The sequence below is a fragment of the Sus scrofa genome, chromosome 7 (genome assembly GCF_000003025.6).
Source record: "Sus scrofa isolate TJ Tabasco breed Duroc chromosome 7, Sscrofa11.1, whole genome shotgun sequence".
Lineage (NCBI taxonomy): Eukaryota > Metazoa > Chordata > Mammalia > Artiodactyla > Suidae > Sus > Sus scrofa.
Window position 1 is genome coordinate 80,074,542 of NC_010449.5, and position 17,279 is coordinate 80,091,820.

The 17,279-nt window shown below is 38.3% G+C and overlaps 1 protein-coding gene across 1 annotated transcript in view; it reads right to left on the minus strand.

The window, feature by feature from the left end:
- Positions 3,668-17,279, minus strand: part of LOC110261755 (olfactory receptor 4F3/4F16/4F29-like) — a 59,986-nt gene continuing 46,374 nt past the window's right edge. The window contains exon 3 of the mRNA XM_021100067.1: positions 3,668-4,612. Coding sequence (XP_020955726.1) covers positions 3,672-4,612 — 941 coding nt within the window. The 3' untranslated portion in view covers positions 3,668-3,671. The remainder of the gene's footprint in view (positions 4,613-17,279) is intronic.

Below are 17,279 nucleotides of genomic sequence, written 5' to 3' on the forward strand. Positions count from 1 at the left end.
TCTTTAACCACTAGGCCACCAGGCAACTCCAGTGTTTTCATTTTCTTCAGGTAAGTATCCAAGAGTGAAAATGCTGAATCATACCGTAGTTCTAGTTTTAACTCTTTGAAGAACTTCCATGCTGTTTACCATAGTGGATGTACCAATTTACATTCCCACCAACAGTGTACTAGAGTTCCCTTTTCTCCACATCCTCACCACACTTGTTATATCTTATCTTTTTGATGATAGGCATTTGGACAGGTAAGAGGTGATATCTGATTATGGATTTGATTTGCCTTTCTCTGATGATTAGTGATGTTGAAAATCCTTTCATGTATCTGTTAGCCATTTGTAAGTCTTCTTTTGAAAAATGTCTGTTCACGTCCTCTGGCCATTTATTCATCAAATTGTGTCCTTTTGAAATTGAGTTGTTTGAGTTCTTTATATAGTTGGTATGTTAACTGTTATCAGACATATCATTTGCAAATATCTTCTTCGCTTAGTAGGTTGCCTTTACACTTTGTTGATGGTTCCTTCACTGTGCAAAAGTTTTGTTAGTTTAATGTAGTCCCATTTATTTATATTTGCTTTGTTGTACTTGCCTGAAGAGATAGATCAAAAAAATATATTGCTAAGACTGAGTTTAAAGAGCATACTACCTATGAAGAATATAAATAGGACGTCTTTTCTTCTAGGAGTTTTATGAATTCAAGGCTTACTTTTAAGACTTTAATTCATTTTGAATTTATTTTTGTATATGATGTGAGAAAATGATCTAGTTTCATTTTCTCACATGTAGCTCTCCAGTTTTCCCAACACTACTTATTGAAGAGATTGTCTTTTCTCCATTGTATATTTTGTGTCCTTTTCCATAAACTAATTGACTATATATGCGTGGATTTATTTCTGGCCTGACCTATACTATTGATCTATATGTCTGTTTTTGTGCCATTATCATATTATTATGGTTACTGTAGCTTTGAAGTATAGTTTGAAGCCAGCAAATATGATACCTCCAGCTTTGTATATAGCTTTATGGGTTTATTTGGCTATTCAGGATCTTTTATTACTCCATACAAATTTAAGGATTATTTATTTTAGTTCTGTGAAAAATGCCATGGGTACCTTGATTGAGATTGTATTGAAGCTATGTATCACCTTGGGTACCATGGACTTTTTTTATTTTTATTTTTATTTTTATTATATATGTAAATGTGTACTATTAATATATATATTTTATTTATATATTTATATTTTTATTATATATATATATATATTTGCTTTTTAGGGCCACACCTGCAGCATATAGAGGTTCCCAGGCTAGGGCTCTAATTGGAGCTAAAGCTACCAGCAGCAACGCAAGATCTGAGCCTTATCTGAGATCTACACCACAGCTCACAGCAATGCTGGATCACCAACTCACTGAGTGGGGCCAGGGATCAAACCTGCTATCCTCAAGGATACTAGTCAAATTTGTTTCCACTGTACCACAACAGGAGCTCCCATTATGGACATTTTAACAATATTAGTTATTCCAGTCCATGAACAGAAAATTTCTATCCACTTATTTTTCTTTTTATGGTTGCAGTTCTGGCATATGAAAGTTCCCAGGCCAGGGATTGAATCCAAACTACAGCTGCGACCTATGCCACAGCTGCAACAACATGAGATCTTTTAACCCACTACACTAGGCCAGGGATTGATTCTGCATATACACCACAGTGATCCAAGCTGCTGTGGTTGGAGTCTTTTTTTTTTTTTTTTTTTTTTTTTTTTTGTCTTTTTTGCTATTTCTTGGGCCGCTCCCGCGGCATATGGAGGTTCCCAGGCTAGGGGTCCAATCGGAGCTGTAGCCGCCAGCCTACACCAGAGCCACAGCAACGCGGGATCCGAGCCGCGTCTGCAACCTACACCACAGCTCACGGCAACACCAGATCGTTAACCCACTGAGCAAGGGCGGGGACCGAACCCGCAACTTCATGGTTCCTAGTCGGATTCGTTAACCACTGCGCCACGACGGGAACTTCCACAGCAGGAATTCTTAAGAATGCAGTCTGAATACAAAAAAAGAAAAAGAAAAGAAAAGAAAATGTAGAAAGTAAATTAAATTAGAATATTTCAATGTCTCTCTATCCAAGGAATTTAATAATTTAAAAAACTCTACTCCTCTTGGAAAAAGAACAATTTCTTAATGCACAGTGAATAGAGTTAGAAAGGAAAGAAATAACTGGTAGACAACATGGAAGAAAGTCATCAAAACTGAGAAGTGGTTTTAATGTTTTATTGTATTTTATTGGACAGGTACATATATAACACTATAGAATAAGAATTGTTTAAAGCATTTTACAAATATTAAGTTAATCCTTTTTATCTATGAGGAAGGTACCTTTGAGCATAAGGAACCGCCATTTTATATAAGTCAAAAATAGACAAATATCAGAAATTTCAGATAGTTCATTTTACAGATAACAGAATTTAGGCATAAAGAGGTTCAGCAGTTTGTGCATTGGTAGAAAGCAAAGCTTAATTTTGAAGTCATGTACTTTAGCTCAAGAGTCTATGCTTGTAACCGTGTCACTCAAAAAGTTACCTAATTCTGAGGAACCATTGCTGATTTCAATATAATTAGGGCAAGGATTGGCACTAATTTGGACAGAAGTATTAAATAGGTCATTGTCTTTGCCCATTATCTTCCCCTCATTGTTCAAATCCCCAGACAGTATGGGAACACAGCTTTTGAAAGAACTGTAGTAGTTACAAGGCTTAATTCATACTGATCATGTGCATTAGCTGAAATGCTTACAAAGCCATACCCCAATTTCAAGAAGATATTGTGATTTTTTTAAATCAAAAATAATTCAAATATCTTTGCTTTTGTCCACTGAAGGGCAGAATATATTGAAGAGAAAGAGACAGCCAACAAGAGCTCTTTAAAATACTCTTTTTTTATATTTCATCTGTTTTTTTTTCATACATTGCAGATGTTCACACATCTCACTAAAAAAAATTTAAAAACCTATCTTGAATAGTCACAAATTTTGTCATATTTCCAAAGCACTGTTTTTCCGATTCTGCATCACAAACCCCAAAAATCAATCTGACAAGTAAGGATTCTCCTCAGAACCAGAGTAGGAATATAAATAAAAGAGGTCAGTCCAGATTCTTGTAAATCAAGGAGGGACAGGAAGTGTAGAAATAGTCCTATGTTAATACTTTTTATTACATCACATTGCACAAGAAAGAAGAACACCATATTCTTCTTGGTTATGGGCAGAAAACGCATGAAGAAAATTCTAGATATTGGTACTTAGCCTAGAAAGAAAGCATCCATGATGCTGTGTTTCATTAGATTCATGTTTAGCATGACCAGGGAATGTTAGAGTTGCTTATTTTACTTGATATTAAAATGACTTAAAACAGGAGTTCCCGTCATGGCGCAGTGGTTAACGAATCCGACTGGGAACCATGAGGTTGCAGGTTCGGTCCCTGCCCTTGCTCAGTGGGTTAACGATCCGGCGTTGCCGTGAGCTGTGGTGTAGGTTGCAGACGCGGCTCGGATCCCACGTTGCTGTGGCTCTGGCGTAGGCCGGTGGCTACAGCTCCGATTGGACCCCTAGCCTGGGAACCTCCATATGCCGCGGGAGCGGCCCAAGAAATAGCAAAAAGACCAAAGGAAAAAAAAAAATGACTTAAAACAGCTTCCTGAAACTCAACACCTGACTGAATATTCTCCTCATTGCCACTTTCATCTCTTTGTTCCTAAAAGTGTAGATGGCAGGGTTCAGAAATGGGGTAATAACTACATCAAAAATAGCAAGGAATTTATCTACTGGCACTGTGGGAAAAGGCCATGAATACACAAAAATACATGGACCAAAAAATAAAATCACCACTGTGATGTGAGCTGATAGTGTAGAGAGGGCCTTGGACAAACCACTTGAAGAACGTTGCCACACAGTGACCAAGATGAAGATATAGGAGATAATCAAAATGAAAAAAGTTCCCAGGGAGATAAAACCACTATTGGCAGTGACCATGAGCTCCAGTCTGTAAGTATCTGTGCAGGCAAGCCTAATAAATCGAGGAAGGTCACAGTAAAAGCTATCCATTTTATTGGGGCCACAGAACGGTAGGTTTACAACAAATAAAACTTGGATCAGCGAGTGGATGAATCCAATGGTCCAGGCAGCAATCAAGAGTGAAATACAAGTTCTGAAGCTCATGATGATCAGGTAATGGAGAGGCCTAGATATAGCAAGGTAACGGTCAAGTGCCATGGCAATGAGCAGAATCATCTCAGTTCCTCCAATAACATGAACGAAGAACATCTGAGCAATACATCCTTGGAAAGAGATTACTTTTCTCTCCTTGAAAAGATCAGAAATCATCTTGGGAGCTGAAATGGAGGAAACCCACATATCAATAAAGGAGAGGTTGGCTAGCAGAAAGTACATGGGGAAGTGTAAATGGGAGTCGGAGATTACTGTGAGCATGATGAGGAGGTTTCCTAAAATACCTGTTACATAGAACACAGAGAAAACTAAAAAGAGGACAAGTTGCATCTCCAAAGAACTGGTGAGTCCCACCAACACAATCTCAGACACCACCGAATGATTTCCTCCCCCATGGTCTCAGTCACTTTGGGCTCCAAATTTGCCTGAAAGAATAGGAAATAAGAAATTGGGATTACTGGCCATATTACTCAGGGTTCTATTAGAGAAGCAGAAACACTAGGAGATAATATACTAAGGTATTTGGCACAGTGTCTTGACATTATTGATTTAGCAGAAGCTGATTCAGCAGCCTCTGCAGGTCAGTTGTCCTCGCATCTTATGCTGTAGCTTGAGGTCCACGGGACAGGCAGTCAGGAAGGAAAGATGAATGTAAATGAGGGAAACAAAAATAAACTGGAACCCACAATCAAGAACTAAACACTGCACAAATAAAAAATGCTGGAGAGGGTGTGGAGAAGACAGAACGTTCCTACATTGTTGGTAGGAATGCAATTTGGTGCAGCTGCTATGGAGAACAGTATGAAGGTTCCTTAAAAACCTAAAAATAGAGAGGCATATTATCCACTAATCCCACTTCTGGGCATCTATCCAGAGAAAATATCATTCAAAAAGATATTTGCACCCCAGTGTTCATAGAAGCACTGTTTACAGTAGCCAAGACATGGAAGCAACCTAAATGTCCTTCAACAGAGGATTGGATAAAAATGGGGCATATTAGGAGTTCCTGTTGTGGCACAGTGGTTAACGAATCCAACTAGGAACCATGAGGTGGCAGGTTCAATCCCTGGCCTTGCTCAGTGGGTTAAAGATCTGGCATTTCTGTGAGCTGTGGTGTAGGTCGCAGACGCGGCTCGGATCCTGTGTTGCTGTGTCTCTGCCGTAGGCCGATGGCTACAGCTCCGATTCGACCCCTAGCCTTGGAACCTCCATATGCCGCGGGAGCGGCCCTAGAAAAGACAAAAAAAAAAAAAAAAACTGTGGCATATTATGTATACAACTGAATACTATTCATCCATAGAATATAATGAAATAATGCCATTTGCAGCAACATGGATGGACCTCGAAATTATCATACTAAGTGAAACAAGTCTGATAAAGATAAATATCATATGATATCATTTTATGTGGAATTTAAATATGACACAAATGAAATTATTTTCAAAATAGAGACAAACACAGACATAGAAAAAAATTATGGCTCAGTAGAAACGAATCTGGCTAGCATAGCATCCATTAGGACTCAGGTTCAATCCCTGGCCTTGCTCAGTGGATTAAGGATCCGGCACTACCATGAGCTGTGGTGTAGGTCACAGATGCAGTTCAGAGCCCGCGTTGCTATGGCTGTGGCATAGACCAGCGGCTGTAGCTCCAATTCAACCCCTAGCCTGGGAACCTCCATATGCTGAGGGGGCAGCCCTAAGAAGACAAAAAAAAAAAAAAAATTATGTTTACCGAAGTGGAAGGGAGGTGAGGAAATGATAAATTAGGAGTTTAGAATGAGCAGATACAAACTACCATATATAAAATAGATAAATAGCAAGCTCCTTCTGTATAGCACAGGGACCTCTGTTCAGTATTCTTTACTAAACCATAATAAAAAGAATGTGAAAAAATATACATATATATGTATAACTGAATCATTCTGCTATACACTAAAAACTAACATAACATTATAAATAAACTATATTTCAAAGAAAAAAGAAATGAGCTCAAGATGGCAAGGGCACACTAAAATCTGTGTCGGTGCTCTTTGCCTCTGACCTTAATGGTCTGAAAGTACTGCAGAAGCCAGGACGCTTCATCACAGAGCTCAACACACATCTGGCCCACAAGTCAGAGAAGCTAAAGAAGGATCCTTAGGAAGATGTGGTAGCTTAGTCCCAGCCATTGCCTCACACCAATAAGATAAGCCAGCAGAGAAATGACAACATGTTTCATCTACAAATATGGCTGCTACTTCACTTCTGCCCATAAAATACTGCAAAAAAGTCTCTCTTGCAATCCCTTCTTATTGGAAACAACAGAGAAAGGAATGCAGCTCAGTCTAGCCAAGCTGACACAATACAAAGCCATCGCACTGACTATTTAAATGAATTTACAAATTTTTTAAATTAACTCTCACCTTTTTTCATTTGGTAAAACGATCACCATAGTGGCACTTATAGATTTGACAAAGCAGTTCCTGTAGTGGCTCAGTGGTAATGAACCCAACTAGTGTCCATGAGGATAGGGGTTGAATCCCTGGTCTCGCTCAGTGGGTTAAGGATCCGGTGTTGCCATGAGCTGCAGTGTAGGTTGCAGACAAGGCTCGGATCCCACGTTGCTGTGTCTGTGGCATAGGCCAGCAACTGTAGCTCTGGTTCAACCCCTAATCTGGGAATTTCCATATGCTGTGGCTGCGGCCCTAAAAGGCAAAAAAAAATAGATTTGACAAAGGCTCTAAATCCACTGGTCCTGATCTCACTCCAACTCTTACCAACTTCTCCTGTTATTACTGACTGTTTAAAATTTCACCATGGGTTCACATCAGGAAGCCACTTCAAAGGAGAAATATAAAAGAAAATTTCAACAGAGTTTTGGGATGAAAGGAAAACAAAGGTACTAAGTGTTCTATGGCAATAAATTGTTGTTTTTACTAGCCCACAGGAACTTCAAAATGTTAGGGAGTACAGAGGCTGACCTTTCTTTCTTCCTGTTCTAGTTATTTTGAGATCTTTCCAAATTAACTTGCATTAATTATTTTACAATTTCAACTTTTTTTTTCTTTCTAGGGCTTCGCCTTCAGCACATGGAAGTTCTCAGGCTAGGGGTTGAACCAGAGCTGCAGCTGCTGGCTTATGCCACAGCCACACCAGATCAAAGCAGTGTCTGAGACCTACACCACAGCTCATGGCAACACCAGATCCTTAACCCACTGAGTGAGGCCATGGATCGAACATGCATCCTCTGGATACTGGTCGGGTTCTTAACCCACTGAGCCACAATGGGAACTCCTCCACTTAATTTTTTAATATAAGATAATTTAGAAGAAGATAAAGGAAGCATACAGAAAGATGAAAGCAAGGAGTTCCTGCTATGGCACAGTGGGTTAAAAATCTGTGGGGCGCTACGGAGGCACAGGATCAATCCTCACCCAGTACAGCATGTTAAGGATCCAGCATTTCCACAGCGGAAGGCACAGCTGCATCTTAGATCTGATTCCTGGCTTGGGAACTCCATGTGCTACATGGTGACCGAAAAAGAAGGATATGAAGGCGAAGAAGAAATCAAAAGATGCAGCAGGGTGAGAAGAAAAAAAATGATGTAATGATAAGTAAAGGAAACAAGAAAAATTAAGCAAAGAACTAGTTAAAAAAGACAGAATGATGAAAAGAATCATGTAAAAGAGGAAGAGAGAAAGAAAAAAGAATTCTCATAGAAAGTTCTCTCAAGTTCTGAGATTAGAGACTCAGGTTTACAAATGGAAAAATACAGAAAAGAAATTAGAAAGAGGAGTTCCCAATAAGGAGCTCTGCAATAACAAACCCAACTATTAACCATAAAGACCAGGGTTCAATCCCTGGCCTCTCTCAGTGGGTTAAGGATTTGGCATTGCTGTGGCTGTGATGTAGGCCAGAAGCAACAGTTCCCATTCAACCCCTAGCCTGGGAAGTTCCATATGCCATGGGTGCAGCCCTAAAAAGACAGACAGATAGAAAGAAAGAAAGAAAGAAAGAAAGAAAGAAAGAAAGAAAGAAAGAAAGAAAGAAAGAAAGAAAGAAAGAAAGAAAGAAAGAAAGAAAGAAAGAAAGAAAGAAAAATTTAAAAGAGCCTCAGCTATATACCCAGTGAAAGGCTTTGGAGGGAAAGCTAATCTCACAAAGACAGGAGCTATCGTCTCAGAAAATATGTGACAGAAAGCCTCATGGACAGAGATATCAGATTCTCAATTTGAAACCAAAGTTTCCCCCTTCCTCCACCTTTTTCTAATGAGACATTTTCCTAAAGAACATCCCTCTGTTGCTTACCTCTGCACTTCTCAGCTGCTCCTGCTCCAGGTGCAGAGTGATGCAATACAACTTTCTCTATCTCTCACACCAGGCTGTGAGCTCATGGAGGAAAGAAACTGTGTCTTTTTCTCTGTGTCCTCAGCACTCTGGACAAAGCTGGAAATACAACAAATTTAAGAAGAGTTTTTTGTTGAATGAAAGAAAAAAATGGATGTACAAACATCCCAGAAAGCAAGGTTACCTAATATTTCAGGAAGACTGGGGTTCAGTTGAATAAATTAAGGTATTTGATTTCAGCAGTCACTTCAGAATTTCTCTCCTCATTCATTTATTATGATAACTGGATTAATAAATTCCTCTGGCACAGGGAGCTGTGGTGTAGGTTGAAGACGCAGCTCAAATCCTAAATTCCTGTGGAATAGGCTGGCAGCTATGGCTTCAATTTGACCCCTAGCCTGGAAACTTCCATGTGCTGCAGATGCAACCCTAAAAAGACAGAAAAAGAAATAAAGGAGTTCCCGTCGTGGCGCAGCAGAAATGAATCCAACTAGGAACCATGAGATTTTGGGTTCGATCCCTGGCCTCACTCAGTGGATTAAGGATCTGGTGTTGCCATGAGCTGTGGTATAGGTTGCAGACACAGCTCAGATATGGCATTGTTGTTGTGGCATAGGCCAGCAGCAACAGCTCTGATTAAACCCCTAGCCTGGGAACTTCCGTATGCCACGGGTGTGGCCCTAAAAAGACAAAATAGACAGAGAGAGAAAGAAAGAGAGGAAGGAAGGAAGGAAGGAAGGAAGGAAGGAAGGAAGGAAGGAAAAGAAGTGGCTGATTAAATAATCAGTGTAGAAGGAAAAAACATGCATTTCCTGATTCTTTAGCAAGTACAGCCTAAAAATTGCATACTCCTGTGTACCTGGTCCATGTAGAAGGTGTTTTTCGCAAAACCAAAACCAAAGCTGTTACCAGCTCTGGAGTGGATATTTGTTACCAAGCTGATCTGATTCAAGAGCTAAATCTAAACATTCTGTATACATCCTAATATTATTTACACTCCTGTGTGCCTCCTGGATCATGCCTGACTCGCCCACATCATGGTTCTTATCCATGAATACCTGACTCCCTCTTTGTCCCAGTTTAAAGACCAAGATAGCTTCCCTGCTGAGTATTTTTCGAACAAGCCCAGTAACAACTACTTTTCTCAACTCTATCTCTCCTGGGTGCCCTCTTCTAAACCACAACGAAATCACAGTTTGAAAGCTCTAGTGATGATTTAGTTACCAGAAAATGTCTCTGTTGACAAAACACAACAATCTGAATGAATCTGTTCTGCCCATCCTTCTCACTCACCTGTTCTCTAGGAGACCCAAAATAACAGCATCTTCAGAAAAACCATATCTGACGTATGGAGCTATTTGAAATTTCCCCAGAGTAGAAAAGAGATAGCTAATTAGTAATACAGAGGGTAGGGAAAAGTGGTAACAAAGAGAACAGGGAAGGCCGGTATGATTTAATCTGTGCTGGGAATGGTCTCATAGAATAAGACTGATTTTCCCAAAGCGATATAAGAGAAGGCAGTTAATGGTCACCTGGGGGAAGAGATCCCTCATGAGTAAACAAGGTTTATCAGATTGTTTTCCTACCCCAGGGCTTGAGGTGAAGGAGAAGTCCTAAAATTTATGAAAATATCTTTTAATTCATTTTTAATGAAAATCATCCTTATTATTCTGACATATGCATACATATGACGGTCACACACACATATAATTCAATATATATTTTCTAGATTAATGAATTTCATCAGTTTGAAAACAAAAAAAGTATACTCTGGGATTTAAAAAATACAAAACAACCCCAGAAAAAGAGCACAAAAATGTAAGGCCACTTGTCTTTATTTTTTAATTCTAACAACTTTGGAGTTTTTTAATTTTTTTTGAAGTATAGTTGATTTACAATGTTGTGTTCATTTCTGCTGTACAGCAAAGTGATTCAGATACACACACACACACACACACACACACACATCCATTCCCAAAATAGGTTATCACAGAATGTCAAGAGATTTTCCTGTGCTATACAGCGGGTACCATTGATCATCCATTCCATATACAAAATTTTGTATTTGCCAATCCCAAATCACCGATCCATCCCTCCCCCCACCACCCTTCCCCTTTGGTAACCATAACTTTGATTCCAAAGTCTATGGGTCTATTTCTGTTTTGTATATAAATTTATTTGTATCATTTTTATATTCTGCATGTAAATGATATCAAATGATATTTGTCTTTCTCTGTCTGACTTACTTATTATAATGTCTAAGTTCTATCCATGTTGCCGCAAATGTCATTATTTCGCTCTTTTGTATGGCTGAGTAACATTCCGTTGTATGTATTTACCACATCTTTATCCACTCCTCTGTTGATGGACATTTAGATTGCTTCCAAGTCTTGGCTATTGTAAATAGTGCTTCAGTGAACATTAGGGTGCATGTATCTTTTTGAAGAAGAGATTTCTCTGGATATATGCCCAGGAGTGAGACTGCTGGATCACATCGTAGTTCTATTTTAGTTTTTTGAGGAACTTCCATAGTGTTTTCCATAGTGGTTATACTAATTGACATTCTCACCAACAGTATAAGGAGCGTTCTCTTGTCTCCACACCTTCTCTGGCACTTAAAGTTGGTAGACTTTTTGATGATGGCTATTCTGACTGGTGTGAGGTGATAGCTCATTGTAGTTTTGATTTGCATTTCTCTAGTTATCGATATTGAACATCTTTTCATGTGTTTTTGGTCACCTCTATGTCTTCTTTAAATGTCTGTTTAGGATTTATTTCCTTCTTATTTACTTTTTTTTTTTTTTCTTTTTTTAGGGCTGTACCTGCAGCATATGGAAGTTCCCAGGCTAGGGGTCCAATTCGAGCTGCAGCTGCTGGCCTACGCCACAGCTGTAGCAACGGCCGGATCCAAGTTGCATCTGTGACCTACACTGCAGTTCATGGCAATGCCAGATCCTTAAGCCACTGAGCAAGGCCAGGGATTGAACCTACCTCCTCATGGATATTAGTTGGGTTTATAACCCGCTGAGCCACAACGGAAACTCCTCTGTCTATTTTTTGATTGAGTTGTTTGTTTTTTGATACTGAGCTGTATGAGTTGTTTGTATATTTTGGAGATTAATCCCTTGTCAGTCGCTTGTTTTGCAAATATTTTCCCCTAATCTGTGTGTTGTCTTTTCATTTTGCTTGTGGTTTTCTTTGCTATGTTAAATCTTTTAAGTTTAATTATATCTCATTTGTTTATCTTTGTTTTTATTTTCATTACTCTAGGAGGTGAATCTGAAAATGTATTGTTGCAATTTATATGAAAGAGTGTGCTATCCTGAATCTACCTGTTGATGTAAAGGTTTTCATCAATAGTCTTAACTCTAAAGCCTATTGCTCTTCCAGATAAATATTTATAATATTTTTATGAGATGGAATGTGTTTTTCTTTTAATTGTGATCTGTCCTATGATTACTAATGCCCTTAACAAAATATTTTTTTAAATGTTCATAGACCATTGATCAAGATGATAGAGTCAGGGTGAGAATTCATGGAGTTCAAATCACATCTAACACCACTAATTGAGATTCCAATATACTAAGTCCTATGATAATAATAATTATACAAAAGAAGGAGAGCATGGACCCTCCCTCAAAGAATTCACAGTCTATAAACAAGAGAAATGTAAAGAAATAAGTATACTGATAGGTGTAGTATTAAAAGTTCCATGTGGACAATCAGTAATATAATATGCCTGAAAGTATTAAAAGGTTTCATCAAAGAGGTAATAGCTGAGGGACAGCTTAGCTTGGAGCAGTGACAGAAGGAGCAGCATATGAAGAGCTATAAACATCTGAAAAGTACAGCACATTCAGAGGCTTGCCAAGAGTTTGTGCACGAAATGCTGTGGTTTGTGAAGAGAGCTGAGGAGTCTTGCAAATGACTGTGAGCACCTTGGTTTAATGAGAGAAAATATCACCAAGTATCACAAGTGAGCATGCTGTCAAAGAGCACAGAGGGTGAATACAAGACAGGATAGGCCAGTTGGCAATACATCGCAAAGTGGGATTGTGACTCCTGCTGTGTTTTTATTAGAAAATCCTACCTTTCTGTTGGCTTTGAGGGATTGGGAATGGAAAAACCCCAGTATTCTTGACTTAACATGAGTTTTCAACCAATATAATGCTTTCTTATTATTTATGCCTAAATTCTTCTTACTTTTTACCTTTCTGTCTAAATCTAAATCAATGGCAAAACTGTTTAAAAAAAAGGGGGGGAGCATCAGTGTATTCCTCACTCCATGCAATACTCCTTAAATAGATACTCTATGGATAAAGTCCCTGAAGTTTCACATTCACCCAACTGTGTTCCCATGGAATTTACAGGGTTTTATGATAGCCTGACACCACTTTACTGAAATATGGACATAGAGTGTCTTTCTCTTCTTTGCTTGTATAGAACTGAATGATCCATATTGCCTCAGAAAATTTCAATCTTGGCCCTGAGCTAAAAAAAAAGCAGTGAAGCTTTACCACTGCTAGACTTTGGAATTGCTGTATGATAGGGAAAACAGGGTATTCAGTTGTATTTGACAGTTCATTAATTAACAATGGTTAAGTCCTGGAGTTCCCGTCATGGCGCAGTGGTTGATGAATCTGACTAGGAACCATGAGATTGTGGGTTCGATCCCTGGCCTCGCTCAGTGGGTTAAGGATCTGGTGTTGCCGTGAGCTGTGGTGTGGGTCGCAGACGCAGCTCAGATCCTGCGTTGCTGTGGCTCTGGTATAGGCCGGCGGCTACAGCTCCTAGTAGACCTCTAGCCTGGGAACCTCCATATGCTGTGGGAGCAGCCCTAGAAAGGGCAAAAAGACAAAAAAAAAAAAAAAAAAAAAAAGGTTAAGTCCACAAGTAGTTTATTTTTGACACTACTGGTTCAATAAACACATGATAGACTCAAATATTTTCTACAAAGTACCTGCTGATAAACAAAATATTGAATAACCATAGGTTTTAAACATCTCACATTTTCACAATTTTATCCATTTGTCCAATAAAGGCCTTTACTGCGTATACATATTTTTATCAACATCAGTGGTAACACATCTTAACAGATTCCACCTCAAGTCACGCTGAACATGTGTTTTCCCAAGTTCTCAGAAAATATCTCACCTATACTTGTTTAATACAAACTATTCAGAGAGTAATTTTGCAACCACTTGAAACTCGGCATTGAATCCTAAAATAAATGACAGCTGAGAAGTATTAGTAACATCTGTCACATTACTAACAGTTAAGGAAACCCTTGAAATAATTCATCTTGCTTTCTAATTGATTATTGTTATTCTTTCAGTGTCGCCCAACTCTGTAAGTAATGGTTCTCACTGTAAGGCTAATAGTCTTATACAAGATTATTTTAATTGGACATATGTATTTGTCTGCTACAGTCAAACATGACTTCATTAACTCACCATTGGTAAATGGACTTCCTTGCTTAAACAATAAACTACTTGGAAATGTAATTTGTTTATAGCCTCATTTTTATTTTTTTATTTTTGGGAAGAAATTTTTTGTTGTAATATTACATTTCAGAATTTTTATAATGATTTTTGTTTTTTTCATTATAGCTGGTTTACAGTGTTTTGTCAATTATCTACTGTACATCAAGGTGACCCAGTTACACATACATGTATACATTCTTTTTTTCACATTATCTGGCTTGATCACAAGTGACTAGATATAGTTTCCAGTGCTGTACAGCAGGATCTCGTGTGGCTTACAACATTTTAGCATTTTTTTAATTTTGTTTTTAGGGCATATGGAAGTTCCCAGGCTAAGGATCGAATCAGCTGCAGTTGCCGGTCTACACCTTACACCACAGCTCACAGCAACCCCAGATCCTTAACCCACTAAGAGGGGCCGGGGATGGAACCCACCTCCTCATGGATACTAGTTGGATTTGCTACTGCTGAGCCACAGTGGTAACTCCTGCATTTTAAATGTGGTAGTTTTTCTGACCACTGCTTTCTGATGAGTGCTTAGTCTAATTATGATACAATATGTTGTATCCCATCAGCACAGTGAGTCTCGTTGCCTAATAACTATAAGGCTTTGCTATATAAATCTTTTTTAACATTTATTTATTTATTTATCTATCTATTTATTTTGCTTTTTAGGGCCACACCCATGGCATATGGAAGTTCCCAAGCTAGGGGTCAAATTGGTGAAGCAGCGGCCAGCCTAACCACAGCCACAGAACCGTCAGAACCGAGCCTTACCTGCGATCTACCCTATAGCTCATGGCAACACTGGATCCTTAACCCACTGAGCAAGGCCAAGGATCGAACCTGTACCCTCATGGATACTAGTCAGGTTCTTAACCCACTGAGCCACAATGTGAACTCCACTTTGCTATATAATTCTATAACAAAATAATTCACACTCCACTATGCCTTAAAAGCACATTAGAAGTCTACTTTTCTCTTACTTTCTTATTTTGATGTGATGAATATGTACTCAAATATTAGTCAGGATTCAACCAGGGAAGTAGAACCAGTGGGAGATAGACTAAGATAGCTAAGTAGCTAGGTAGCTTGATAGATAGATATCAATATATTTATTACTAAAAATTGGTTTATATGACTTGTCTTAGTTTGGTGAGGTTTTTTAGTGGTTACTGTAAGGTTTACAATATGCGTTTTAACTGATTACAGTATACTTTCAAAAAGTTTATACTACTTAAAGCATAAGAAAATTTAATTTCCTCTATCCTTTCTGCTATTGTCATGCAATTTATTTCTGCATTTGTTATTATTATTTCCTCTTTAAACCATTTTTAAATGGATTTAAAAATCAGGAGTTAGTCAAATACTCACACATATTTACTATTTCTATGGCTCTCCATTCCTTTATGTACATCCAAATTTTTATCTCATATCATTTTTCCCATTGCCTGAAGTACTGTAACATTGCTTGTAGTGTACGTCTGCATTACATGAAATCACCAATGTTTTTTGGTGGGTTGGGGGAGGTTATTTGTTTGAAACTTTAATATTTCTCCACTATTTTCTAGACTGCTTAGTTTCTGATGAGAAATCATTTTCTCTCATTAGATATGCAGTGTATCCTTTTTATCTGGATGCCTTTAAATTTTTCATCATTGGTTTTCAGCAATTTAATTGTCGTGTACTTGAGATTTTCACATCCTTTTCTGATAATTCCATCATTTCTGTCATTTCTGAATCTGTTTTCTTTTTTTTTCAATGGGTCATATGTTTCTGCTTCTTTGCATGCCTGAGAATTTTTGCTTGGATGCTAGTCATTGTCTTTTCTACATTGTTAAGTTTTGCATTTTGTTGGTTTTTTTATTTTATTTTTATTGAAGTATAATCAATTTACAGTATCATGTTAGTTTCAAGTATATAGCACAGCAATTCATTTTTTTATGGAATTCAAAGGACTTCCACAAGTCTCTTATTTAATATCACAACATCCTTAAAAAACCCTTCCCTGCATCCTCCTCCGCCCCCCTTTCCTTTCAGATGGGGACAACAAACAAAGTAGATTGATCTACAACTAGAGTATGGGTCCTTCACTTTCAGTCCAGTCCTGTTTCCATTAGACCAAAGTAAATATATATTTGTATATATTCTTCTTCAGATTCTCTACCCTTATATAGATCATTACAAAATATTGAGTTTAGTTCCCTGTGTTATGCAGTGGGTCCATGTTGCTTATCTATTTTATATGTAGTAGCATGTATATGTTAACCCCAAACTCCTAACTTATTCCTCTCCCTTACCCCCCTTTTCCTTTGACAACCATAGTTTGTTTTCTTCTCTTTTCTTTTCTTTTCTTTTTTCTTTTTAGGGCTGCACCCATGGCATATGGAAGTTCCCAGGTTAGGGGTAGATTTGGAGCTATAGCCACTGGCCTATGCCACAGCCACGGCAATGCTGGATCCAAGACACATCTGCAGCCTACACCACAGCTCATGGTAATGCCAGGCCCACTGAGCAAGGCCAGAGAGCAAACCTGCATTCTCATGGATGCTCTTCAGGTTTATTACCACTGAGCCACAACAAAAACTCCCCATAGTTTGTTTTCTATGTCTGTGAGTCTCCTTCTGTTTTAGAAATAAGTTAACTTGGATATTTTTTTTTTAGATTTCACATATAAGTGATAGCATATGATATTTATCTTTCTCTGTCTGACTTAATTCACTTAGTATATCTCTGGATCCATCCATGTTGCTGAAAATGACTTTATTTCATTTTTATGGATGAATAATATTCCATCATGTTATATACTATATCTGCTTTATCCATTCATCTATCAACAGACATTCAGGCTGCTTCCATGTCTTAGCTGTTATACATAGTGCTGCTATGAACATTGGAGTGCAAGTATCTTTTCAAATTATGGTTGTCTCCTAATATATGCCCAAGAGTATAACTGCATGATCATACGGTAGCCCTGTTTTTAGTTTTTTAAGGACTCTCCATACTGTTCCCCATACTGGCTTTACCAATTTATACTCCCACTAACATGTAGAAGGGTTCCCTTTTCTCTATACCCTCCCCTGCGTTTATTATTTGTAGACTTTTTTTCTTTTTTGGGGGGGTGCCACATGCCTACAGCATGCAGATGTTCTCAGGCCAAGGATTGTACCCAATAAACAGCAGCAACTTGAAGCACAGTGGTGTCAATGGAAGATTCCTAACCCACTGAGTCACCAGGGAACTCCCAATGTGTA